Source organism: Mustela erminea, chromosome 15, assembly GCF_009829155.1.
Source record: "Mustela erminea isolate mMusErm1 chromosome 15, mMusErm1.Pri, whole genome shotgun sequence".
Taxonomy (NCBI): domain Eukaryota; kingdom Metazoa; phylum Chordata; class Mammalia; order Carnivora; family Mustelidae; genus Mustela; species Mustela erminea.
This window is the reverse complement of record NC_045628.1, coordinates 14962387-14974717: the sequence shown is the minus strand read 5'-3', so window position 1 is coordinate 14974717 and position 12331 is coordinate 14962387. Positions and strand designations below refer to the sequence as shown.

General features: G+C 51.5%; 1 protein-coding gene across 1 annotated transcript in view; it reads right to left on the bottom strand.

Annotated features, from left to right (window-relative positions):
• ABCC4 (ATP binding cassette subfamily C member 4) overlaps positions 1–12331 on the bottom strand; it is a 248451-nt gene that overhangs the window by 203224 nt on the left and 32896 nt on the right. Inside the window, exons 2-3 of the mRNA XM_032314331.1 lie at positions 2574–2684; positions 1889–2009 (exon numbers count right to left, since the gene is read on the bottom strand). Of these exons, the coding sequence (XP_032170222.1) occupies positions 1889–2009; positions 2574–2684 (232 nt within the window). The remainder of the gene's footprint in view (positions 1–1888; positions 2010–2573; positions 2685–12331) is intronic.

Genomic DNA, 12331 nt, shown 5'->3' with positions numbered 1-12331 from the left:
TCCAAGGACGCAGGTCCCTGCCCACGCCCAAGCAGACACGGGACATGGGCACCAGGCACGTGCCCAGGCTCCGAGGCCGCGCGACAAGCCGACTCCACGGGCACTCTGCTCTGGAAGGTCAGCAGCCACATCTCCTCGGAAATGCCGCACCCACCAGCCACAATAAACCCCAGCTTGTCACCCTGTGCATTTCGAATGGAGACCTATAGTGACGGCATAGAAACACCATCACTGGGATATCAGTACACAGGTCAAAGCCAGGCTGGGACAGCTTCAGGGTGTCCTGTCCCCTCTCCCACCCCCACCCCCGCCCCCAGACAGTCCCGCTGCTTTGTGTCTCCACCCGGCCCATCACAAGCCACGGCAGATCTAGGTGCTGCTCGGTGTCCCAGGTATTTGCCCCCACCCTCTGGCCAACCCCCTTTGTCACCCAGGGCAACTTCAGTCTCCCAGAACCACCCGCCCCCTGTCGGCTGACAGACTGGTTGGCTTCAGTTACACAGGGCAGGGATCACGCACCTCCCCACCGCTCTCCCATACAACAGAGCCTTTAACCAGACAAACCAGCCAGCCCACCCACCTCACGCCCAACAAAACACACTTAGGACAACTCACCGCCCTTCTCCACCTAAAACCACCTTTTCACGGCAACCACAACTCCCGCCCCTACGACTCTCCTACACTCACAGGCCCATCAACATCCCTAGGGCAGGATGACGGTGCGACAGAGAGCAGGGCCAGCCAGGTGGAGCGGAGGCACCCTTCCAGCAGCCCACAGCCCAGACCAGTAGGCGCTCACGGCTCTCACTGGCGCTATGCCCGGGAGAACACGATTTTGCTGGATAAGCCTGACTGAGACCCATCGGGCTAATGGAGTCACCGACCTCCTGGCTTTTTGCCTTTGCTTTTCCATTCCAGATCACTCCTAGAGTAGCTGCCGTGCCACGCTACCAAAGCTCCCCCTTCCAAGCAGCGATCCACGCCAATAGTCAGCGACAGGAAACCAGAATAGGGTGGGGCCCGAAGCCTCCAGAATTCATGGAGCCAGAGCTCCTCCACCGAGGGGGTTTTGGCTCAGAGCACGTGTCCAGCTGGAAAGGGGGCAGCCCAGAGAACAAGGCACCCTTGAGAGCTCTAACCAGCTCTAGCCCAGACACAGGGCCTGGGGTTCTGATCCCCTGGAAAGGGAAACACAAGAAAACCTGCTTGGGGAAAGCATTTATCAGATTTGGCCTGGTCAAGTTCACTGTAATTTGCTAAACACCTAATAAACTGTTTCATGTTATTCTGGGCTCTGACCCAAATTCACTTCCTCCAAATCAGAGGGCACATATTCCTTGAGGTTGAGGAGTCTTCTCTGGGTCAAGGGCCACTCTTTTTTTTTTTTTTTTAAGACTTTATTAATTTCTTTGACAGAGAGGGATACAGTGAGAGAGGGAACACAAGCAGGGGCAGTGGGAGAGGGAGAAGCAGGCTCCCCGCTGAGCAGAGAACCAGTTGCGGGGCTCGATCCCCAGAACCCTGAGCTCATGACCTGAGCCAAAGGCAGAGGCTTAACCATCTGAGCCAGCCAGGCAATGATCTCTCTTAGCATTTATAACATTTACTGAGAGCCAACAGCATCCTAACAGGGCATAAAACTTCTGGGCCCCATCTTCCTACAATACAGCCTTTCAATTCGTTGAAAGAAAAATAGTAATGCCTCCCACCCCCCGAGTATCCACCCATTCTGAAGATGAGCACAACGGCTGAGCCACGGGCATCACATTGCCTAGATGTGCGCTCTCCTCAGACACTGAAGTCACTTGCCTCTGTCCCCTAGTGTGCCGCCCACCTCATTGCCCACCCACACGAGGAAAACAACACATGGGCCCATGAAAGCTTCTACCTCAATGAGCGTAAAAACTCCCAGAACTGCATAGGATTTCCAGTAACACTTTATGATGGCTTTCGTTAAAGAAGGCTTCCGTGCGTCTTTCTCAGCTCTGGAAACTTCTTTATCCCAGCACCTGCGAGGAGAAACACCAAGTGCGATGAGAAACAGCTCCTCTAACCAGAAGGCAGAACAGAGGAGGCGGCTGACAGGCCCCCGGGGGCTGCCTCCCTCGCCCTGGATAACTGTTTGCAGGCCCCCACCCCCACCATGAAAGACGCATGGGGCGGAATCTGAAACACCAGAAAAAACATGCCTTGAGGGGAAAAGTTCCAGTCTCAGGAAACAAGTCGCGGCCAAGCGTGGCTGGACTAACAGCGCCAGGCGCAGGCCAGGAAGCCAGACAGGCGCACACACGGCCTCCTCCGGCGAGACCGTCTCCGGGGACAGAGCCTGGCGTCCAGGGCCTTTGAGGCTGGCAAGCTCCACGCCACAAAAGCACAGGAAAGACAGGTCATCCCCGGAGCCACCAAAGGAGGCTAAGTCTAGGGACAGCCTAGGGGGAGGGCAGGGCACGACAGGAGGGAAGGAGGCTCCAGAAGGGCCTAGGGGAAGGCAGAAACCTTCTCAAACCATGAGACACACACTTAGGAGAAATTCTCACTCCTCCTTACCCTTCTCCTTCCCGCCTGGGGCTTACCCTTGCAACTCCTCTCCCAGATGCTTGGAGCGATCTTCTGGAAGCACCGAATACATGTCATCTTCCTCTAACCTCCGTTTGTGCCCAATTTTAAACAAGGGGTTCAGCCACCTGTGAAGAATTAAGACAAATTAGGCATCTGTCTAATTAGAATCCCACATCCATGGGGTTAAAAAAAAAAGTCTATAAAACAAAATAGCATATGATTTCACTTCTGTGTAGAATCTAAAAACACTGGAAACAGATCCATAAATACAGAAAACAAACTGATGTTGCTGGGGGGGGGAGTTGCAACAAAGAGGGTTCGGGGGGGCAGGCTTCCAGTTACGGAGCACGAGTAAGTCACAGGGAGGAAAGGCACAGCACAGGGAATCAAGTCAGCGGTGTTGTAATTGTGGTGTGTGGTGGCAGACGGCAGCCACACCTGGGGCGAGCACAGCACAACCCACGGAGTTGACAAAGGGCAACATGGCACAGCTGAAATGAATGTGACATTATAGGACTACATTTCAGTTTTTTGAAGGTCTACATTAGAGATATTGGGAGGGAATGAATATGTGCTTACACACATGCGTGCGTGTGCACGCGCGCGCACACACACACACACACACACACACACACAAAGCTTTACCCACTGAGAAGTCCCAGAAGCAGGGACATACCAGAAGTAAAAAGTATACCCTATAACCCAGCAATTGAACTACTGGGTATTTACCCCAAAGATACAGATGTAGTGAAAAGAAGGGCCATCGGTACCCCAATGTTCATAGCAGCAATGACCACGATAGCCAAAGTGTGGAAGGAGCCGAGACGCCCTCCAACAGACGAATGGATAAAGAGGATGTGGTCTATATACACAATGGAATATTCCTCAGCCATCAGAAAGGATGGATACCCAGCTTTTCCATCAACGTGGACGGGACTGGAGGAGATTATGCTGAGTGAGATAAGTCAAGCAGAGAAAGTCAATTATCATATGGTTTCACTTATTTGTGGAGCATAAGGAATAACATGGAGGACATTGGGAGATGGAGAGAAGTGAGTTGGGGGAAATCGGAGAGGGAGAAAAACCATGACAGACTGTGGACTCTGAGAAACAAACAGAGTTTTTTTGGAGGGGAGGGGGTGGGGGGATGGTTGGCCGAGGGATGCATATCAGGAGGAGGGCTCATATTGCGTGGGGCACGGGGTGTTCTACACAAACAATGAATCTTGGAACACGACATCAAAAACTAATGATGTACTGTATGGTGACTAACATAACATGATAAAAAATAATATAGGAGCTCCTGGGTGGCTCGGTGGGTTAAAGCCTCTGCCTTTGGCTCAGGTCATGATCTCAGAGTCCTGGGATCGAGCCCCGCATCGGGCTCTCTGCTCAGTGGGGAGCCTGCTTCCCCCTCTCTCTGCCTGCCTCTCTGCCTACTTGTGGTCTGTCTCTGTCAAAGAAATAAATAAAAATCTTTAAAAATATATATATATAACATATATATGTGTGTGTGTGTGTGTGTGTGTGTGTGTATTCTGGGGCCTAAATCTTGGATTTTTTTTTTTTTTTACCATACATAGTTTCAAAAAAAGCCATCCAGGCGCCCCTGTTGTTGCCCTTTTAAAGCCACCTAGTTCCTCCTTCCACTTCCAAATCCCGACAACCGCTAATCCATTTTCCGATGGAACTAGAGGGTATCATGCTTAGCGAAATAAGTCAAGCGGAGAAAGACAACTATCATATGATCTCCCTGATATGAGGAAGTGGAGATGCAACATGGGGGGTTAAGGGGGTAGGAGAAGAATAAATGAAACAAGATGGGATTGGGAGGGAGACAAACCATAAGTGACTCTTAATCTCACAAAACAAACTGAGGGTTGCTGCGGGGAGGGGGGTTGGGAGAAGGGGGTGGGGTTATGGACATTGGGGAGGGTATGTGCTATGGTGAGTGCTGTGAAGTGTGTAAACCTGGCGATGCACAGACCTGCACCCCTGGGGATACAAATATATATGTTTATAAAAAATAAAAAATTAAAAAACAAAACAAAAAAAATCCCAAAGGTTACATATTATGTGATCTCATTTATATAACACTTTATTTGGAAAAATTTGTAGAAAAAAAGTTTTTCTTATGATGAGAACTCTTAAAAGCTACTCTTAGCAACTTTCAAATACACAATACAGAATTATTAACTATCGTCAGCATGTCATCCATGACATCACTGCGACTTAATTTTGTAACTAGATGTTTGAGCCTTTCGGCCCCCTTCACCCAGATCTGAGTACTTTCCTACCTTTCTTCCCTAAGTAAGGAACCAGGTCTCCTAAAAATGTCCGATTCCAAGGTTGGGGAGGTTTATGAGCACCCCTAACAATTAGCTTTCCTAACTGTAATGTAAATGCCTGACATTAACCTTTTGATTGCTGGGGCAGCCACTTCAAAGATGTCCGTCTCCAAGGAAGACATTGCCAGCCATACGAAATAAAGAGCCAGGCCACCCGGACAGTAGCTAGTGGTCCCTCCTCTTTTAAGACGCTCATGTTCACCTAGATAACTGACCCTCTGGCTACTGGCTTTTCCATTCCTGGGCTTTAATTCCCTCTTACGTTTTAAATTCACCAATAAAGAGTGAACTCACGAAACTCCAGACACCCCACTCCTCGACAGAAGGAGTAAAGGCAGGGGCGCTTGGGTGGGTCCGTCGTTAAACGTCTGACTTCAGCTCCTGTCACGGTCCCAGAGTCCTGGGATTGAGCCCCGCATTGGGCTCCCTGCTCAGCGGGAAGCCTGCTTCTTCCTCTCCCACGCCCCCTGCTTGCATTCCGCTCTCACTGCCCCTCTCTCTGTGTCAAATAAATAAATAAATGAAATCTTTAAAGGCAGAAGCCCAGATCCCAGTGTGTGTGCGTGCATGCTTGTGCCCCCGGCACCTGGCCCATGCGGGCCCCAGGCACGCTCCAGGCACGCCCTGCACCCTGTAGGACCCGTGAGTAATAGACCTTCTCTTTTCTAAAGTTCCCTAAAGGCCGTTGCTGAGACTTGACTGCAACCCCAGGAAACCGCAAGAGCTGGTCTGGCCACTGGCATAGCTGCTAGAGCGAAATGCCTACAGGGCCTGGTGCAAAGTGCACCCAGGGGCGAGCAGGGTCCAAGTCATTCCTAGAGACAGCGCTTCTTCCACAGGCTGACACCAACACAGGACGGGCAGAGAGAAGTATAAGACGGGCCTGGAACATCGCACACCATAAAACAAGGAAGCACTCCGGGAATCACAAGGATGTGCCCGAAGGCCAGAGGAGACAGCTCGAAGGGCTCTAGCCAGACAAAGCCGGGATACTTCCAGCATCAAATAAATAAATAGCAATGAGCCACACCATTAAGGAACAGAAGAATCCGTGAATCCTTACTGCCACATAAACGGGAGGGACGGAAAATTCTAGAATGCAAATACAGAAGGAGCCGCGGAATTAGGGAATGACTGATGAAGTTAAAACTCATGGGTCAACGCGTGATGTGCACCACGGTATTTATATAATTTCAATGAGCTCTAAAAGTTACTAATTATGAAAAGCAAACAACGGTACCAGAGATCTACAGAGCCCTACAAAGATGGATTATATGTTCCAGAAATGACAATAATGAATGCAGAGACAGCCCAGCAGTAAACAGTATCTCACTGATGTTGCCAGTAAGGACATTCCAGAGGCCAGACGACAACCCGGGAAAGTAGACTCCTTCCTATTTCTCTTATTCAGGGCCTTATCCCCAGCACAATACCGAACACCAGCAATGAAGGGCAGCTCAGGAATGTTTTGCTGTTGTAACAATGAATTCCATGAATCACAAAGAAAGCAAAGAGAAACTGAGCTTCAGGTTTTGCTATGGTAGCTTGGTGCCTCTGAAGAACCCCAGTCCAGGAGGTGAAGGCTGGGCTCTAGCCCCAGCAACGGTACTGGGGACCCCGCAGTCCCGGACCGCTCCCCGCTCCAAGGTCAGGAGCTCCACGACTGGTCAGCCAACACCTCTGCGTCTGTTTCCCTCCCAGACAAAAGCATCAATCCGTGTGAGCTTTCCCACCAAAGAGGTTTGAACCGTACTGGGTGGTTTTCCCTGTGGAAAATGCTGAGGCAGTTAGCAGTGGGACGCACCCAGATGATAACACCCTGCCCTGAAATTCTGCTGGCAGAGGACAAAATGCTCATCACTGGAGAAAAGGAAATCAAAACCCCAGTGAGACAGAACCTCACACACAGGAGCATGGCCACTATCAAAAAAGAAATACGTAACGAGTTTGGTGAGGGTGTGGCAGAGCCCTTGCCTGCGGCCATTGGGAAATGCAAAATGGTGCCACCGCCAAGGACAGACGTCTGGATTCCACGTACTCCAGGTCCTTAGTCTAATGCAGACAGCATTAGAAACGGGGACGCCGTGCTTAATGAAACACTGATGCAAGATGAAAAGGGTCCCGGAGACGGGCTGCGTAACAACATGAGCGAGCTTACCACCCCAACCGTGCACTTCTAAATGGTTAAGATGGTAAACCATATGTTATCTGTATTTTACCACCATTTTTTAGAAGTTAATGAGAAAAAAATTTCTGCCGGATGTGCTGTAGGTGAACCTCGACTGTGCCAACTTTCTCATTGTATGACCTTGAACTAGCCATAGGACCCCTCAGTACTGACCTCCCGGAAACAGGGAGAACACCACGTGAGGCTGCTCTGGTCCCTGCAAAGACCCACCAAATACCAGCCTTGACTACGACAAAGCTCTTAGGAAATCACATCACATTAGAGCCCCTTAAAAAGGCTCTAATAACTTAGATGAAATCACTCAATTAAGAAAACTTCTTTTACCCCAGCTCTTGATTTAAAGACCCTCCCCACCCCCTTCAGTGCCCGAATCCCAAAAAGCCAGGCTGAGCGCCAGAGACCACCAACAAGGGGTTTTCTTTTTTTCTGACGGTTTTCTTTTCCATCCGATGGCGAGCCTACTTTGTGCTACCAGCGAGGTAAGGACCTGGACGTGTAGACCTGAGTCAAAGACCTCTGACTCCCAATGTACCCTCAGGGCTACTCAGTCGACAGTTCCAGACCGCTGCCGAATGAGCCATCTTGCAACTCAGCTCTGCCCCAAGGCCCTTCCCTTCCGTCCCAGCTTCCTCGCTCTCCTTCCTGCCTCCTGCAGAGCCCTGAACACAGCAGGGGCATTTCCTCCAGTCCCAGACTTGCAGGACTGTCAGCCCCTCGGGGCAACGACGACTCACATACCACTGGCCACCTGCATGACCAAACACAGAGCCTAGCTCGTCACAGAGCCTGGGCACAGGTGCACGGGAAGGCAGCCAGGGCAAGAATTCACCGGTTGCAAGGTCGGAACAGCGCCCCCTGCAGGTGAGCTATCCTCAAAACGGGTCACTCCCAGCTCACTTGGCTCCCTCCATCCCCCTCCAAGCTGTGGACTCTGCAGAGGCTTCTGACCTCCACTTTGGAGCTTCCAGGGCTCACTGGCTGGCCTTCCTGTCTCCCTCCTCTCCTACCAGCTGACCCAACACCTCTTCGTCCTCGTGCTCCTCGTCTCCCCACACCTCCCCGCACCACCACCAACCCGAGACCATACAACCATCACGCATGGATTACCGTCCTAATTCCCTTCTATAAAAAAAAATCTTTCACACAATTCAGTACCAGTAAGAAGAATCACGAGGAAGCCACTGCTCCTGCAGACCAGCTCCCAAGACTGGGAAGAGATTAAAGCACCATTGGCTGGAACTAGCAAGGAGAGACAAGCAGTGGGTGATGCCCTATGAAGTCATTAGAGCGAGCCCAGCCGGCGCTAGCCACACGATCCAACCATCCCCAAGATCCCCTTCTGAGCCCAAGAGTGCCTGGTGCTGCCTCTTCCCTGATCGTCTGGCCAACGGGCCGGTTCAGTGAAACAGGCACTTCTGTTTCCAAACTGTTGAACCACATCTCCCATAAAGGAGGACACTTTGTCCCCATAAAGGAAGCTCTTCCTTCCAAGCCACCACCTACAGTCTGGCCCCTGGCCCCTGGCCCCAGCCCTCCCTCCCAACCCTCCCCAAAGCTCTCTGCAACTCTCGCCTTTGACTGGCAAACTGCCCTGTGCCCTCAGCTCTGCCCTCTAAGCAGAGCCCTGGCTGGCCCCTGGGGACACAGCTTCCTCGCAGCCTCGAGATGGCCCTGCAGTTTCCCAACTCCATTTTCTAGCCCCATGCCCTGCCTGTGCCCCCTAGCTGTCTACACCCCCCACACCTGCTATTACTGCTACATCAGACACATTCTGTCACTCTGTCATTCCTTGGGACTTCAGCAGAGCACGTTCCCCCCACCAACTCCTTGCATCATTCTAAGTGATGTTCACACTGAACACAAAGAGCACCCCAAACCGCAGCTGCTCACATTCTTGATCCTTCTGGAACCTTCCTGCCTCTCAATCTTTTTTTTTTTTTTTTTTAAGATTTTATTTACTTATTTGACAGAGAGAGACATAGCGAGAGGGAACACAAGCAGGGGGAGTGGGAGAGGGAGAAGCAGGCTCCCCGCTGAGCAGAGAGCCCGATGTGGGGCTCGATCCCAGGACCCTGGAATCATGACCTGAGCCGAAGGCAGATGCTCAATGACTGAGCCACCCAGGCGCCCCTGCCTCTCAGTCCTCTTATGAACACATCAGGGATGGTCTTTCGGACCTCTGCGGGGGTCACCGATGGCTGTGCTCCCTCACCTGACGTCCCCTTACTCACTCTGCAAGCCAACGACTGGAGGGCAGCCTCATGCTTTCCCTAGGGGACAGCTGTCCATCCCCGGCCTTCCAGTACCACCCAACTGCTGACAGCCAGGCCCCTCCCACCACACCCCTACAGCAAAGCATCTACTTGTGGCCTCCTGTCAGATGCCAAGAGGCAGCCCCTCTAACTCCCACAATGGAACTCCCGACTTCCCTGCCGAACCTGTCTTCCCCCGCTCTGTAAGTGTCAACCTCAAAGAGCCCACCGCTCAGACCGGAAACCCAGTCGTCCCCGGATGCCTCCCTTCCCCTCAGCCAACCCATCAAGTCAACCCACCAGCTCGTCCCCCCGCGGACCTGCTGACCCCACCTGCCTGTCTCAGTGAACCACAGCTGCTCACTGGCCCGCCTGCTCGCACTCTTGGTTTCCGGGTCCTTCCACAGAAAAGCCAGAATGACTTCTTAAAAACACAGGCCATGTGATTCCCATGCAGCAGAATGATGCCCGACCTCCTCACGGGGTCACGTGTGCCCGGGGCCCTCCCGGCTCACCGGCCGCATCGCCCACCCGGGCCCCCCCAGGTCAGTGTTCCGCCTGCGGTGGTCCCAAGTCCCTGCTGGCCGCTCCCCTTCCTGAGAACAAACACTCTTCCCCATTTGCTCCCACGATGGCACCTTCTCTTCTCCTCCAGGTCCCAAACTCCCAGTCACCCCCACAGCAAGGCCCAGGCTACCTGCTCTTCAAAAACCAAACACACCCCGATTCCCCACTTTGTTTCCCTCTTCTTTCTTTACCCCTTTACTACAGTTTATATGTTCAGAGAAAAAAAATCCACTTTTTGTGTCTCTCTCCCTTCTAGAACAAGAGCTCCATGAGGGCAGGACACTGTCTTTCTAGGGTATTCCCCGTGCCTGGCCCAGAGTGGGTCAGTCTGCACGGCTCTCCCCTGGGTAAGAAGCAGGGACAGAGGACACTCAGACACCCCTCTGTGAGCTCTTGTATGAAAGGGGAATGTGCAGGTCAGCCGAGGTCAGTAAATCATTCAACAAGTGCCCGAGCCCCAATTAAATAAGTCATTTATTGTTCAAAGGATGCATTTTAAAGCACTCTTAGCTGTGGCTAATTATTAGTCATTGGGTTAATTTTCCCTGGAGATTCTGCCCGCCTGTCACTGGGGGCTCCAAGGCAGAGCTGGGGGGACCAGGGGCGAAGGGAAGTGGGGTTCTCAGGGTCAAGGAGACCGAGAGCAGGGCCTGGGGTGAGGGACAAAAGAGAGGCACACGGATCTCACGGTCAGACCCACACTAGCTCACTGGAACCCCTTCCCCCTAAAAGCGGGAGTTCTTAAGCTTGGCACTGCCGACCTTGGGCTGGACACATCTTAGGTACGGGGCCTGTCCTGTGTACTCTAGAATGGCCAGCAGCACCCCCGGATTCTACCGTCAAGATGCCAGTAGCATCTCCTCTTCCCAAGTTGTGACAACCAAAAATGTCTCCAGACATGGCCTGAGTGGCAAAAACCCTTGGGTCAGAACCATTGTCCTGAGCCTTTTCTCTTTCTAGAAAAGCCACTTCCCTTCAAATGTGGCCCAGACAGTCACCACAGGGCATTGATAACAATCCCCGAGCCACCAAAACAAGGATAACGGTACAAACCCATTTCTCTGTTTGTTAGCCCAATTCCTCTCCAGGAGCTCACAGCCCAGGTCCAGCAAGTAAGGGATTTATGTTGAAGACTGACAGTAGGACATGACAAGGGCGATCATGAGCTCTGCAGAAGATCAACTTCTTGGCTTTTTTCAGGTCACTCACCAGTGACTGATCCCCTCTCCAGCATAGATTCTCAAAGTGGGCTCCCCAGACCGGCAGCATCAGCATCTCTGCTGGAAATGCAGACCTTCGGGTCCCATCGCAGACCCCTGAGTCAGAAGCTCTGGAGTGGGGCCAGCCCTCTGTACCCTACCAACTCCTGCAGGTGATGCAGACACAGGCTCAAGTTGGAGACTGTGCCATACACTGCGCCTGGCATGACCATCAGGAGACTCTCATCTGGGACTTACACCAAGAGTCCCAACCCTGACCAAATATCAAAATCCCAATCTCAACCTGGAGAGTTTTAAAACCAAGACCAACAGATGGCAAAGCCCCATGCAATGGCTGAATCAGAGTAAGCCAAGATAGAACCCTACTGGTTGGCCTTTTCCAAAGGTCCACCAAGCCCAGCCAGTTCTAGTCATTGGCCAGATCCAGGAACCATTTGCACCATGACGAGTGGAAAGCATGGACAGCTGGAGGCCCTCAAAGGAGGTTTGGGAGGGTTACCAGGAAGAGACAAAGCTTTTGAGTAAAATTCAGGAGAATCATTTGGAGGAGACCAGGTGAGAAAGAGGAATTTTTCAGAAAAACAAAACCAGATATGCAAAGACCTACTGTCTAGGAACAGCAGGTTCAAAACTGCATGGGGTCTGGTGTGGTAATGGGGTAACCAAAGGTCTTATATTCCAAATCAACTTTATACTTTACCCTAAAAAAGGGAAACAGTACAAGTTTTCAAGCCACTTTGTTGATGATGGACTTTGGGAGATAAGGAAACCAGTCAGGAATGTGACTTGAAAGAAACATTAAGAAAGGGCAATAAGGGGCGCCTAGATGGCTCAGTGAGTTAAGCTTCCGCCTTTGGCTCAGGTCATGGTCCCAGGTCCTGGGATCAAGCCCGGCAATGTTCTCCTTGCCTGGCGGGGAGTGTGCTTCTCCCTCTGCCTCATGCTCCCCCTGCTTGTGCTTGCTCTCTCTCTCTCTCTCTCTCTCTCTGACAAATAAGTAAATAAAACCTTTTATTTAAAAAAAAAAAAAAAAAAGAAAGAAAGAAAAAGACAATAAGCCACATTCCTTCATGGAAGGAAACTAGACCCAATTTGCTCTCCCAGCCTTATTTCCCTCTCGTTAAAATAAATCTCACATCCCTTTGCTTGGTCCTAACTCTGAGACTGCCACTCCATCAAAAGGATAAATCACATAAT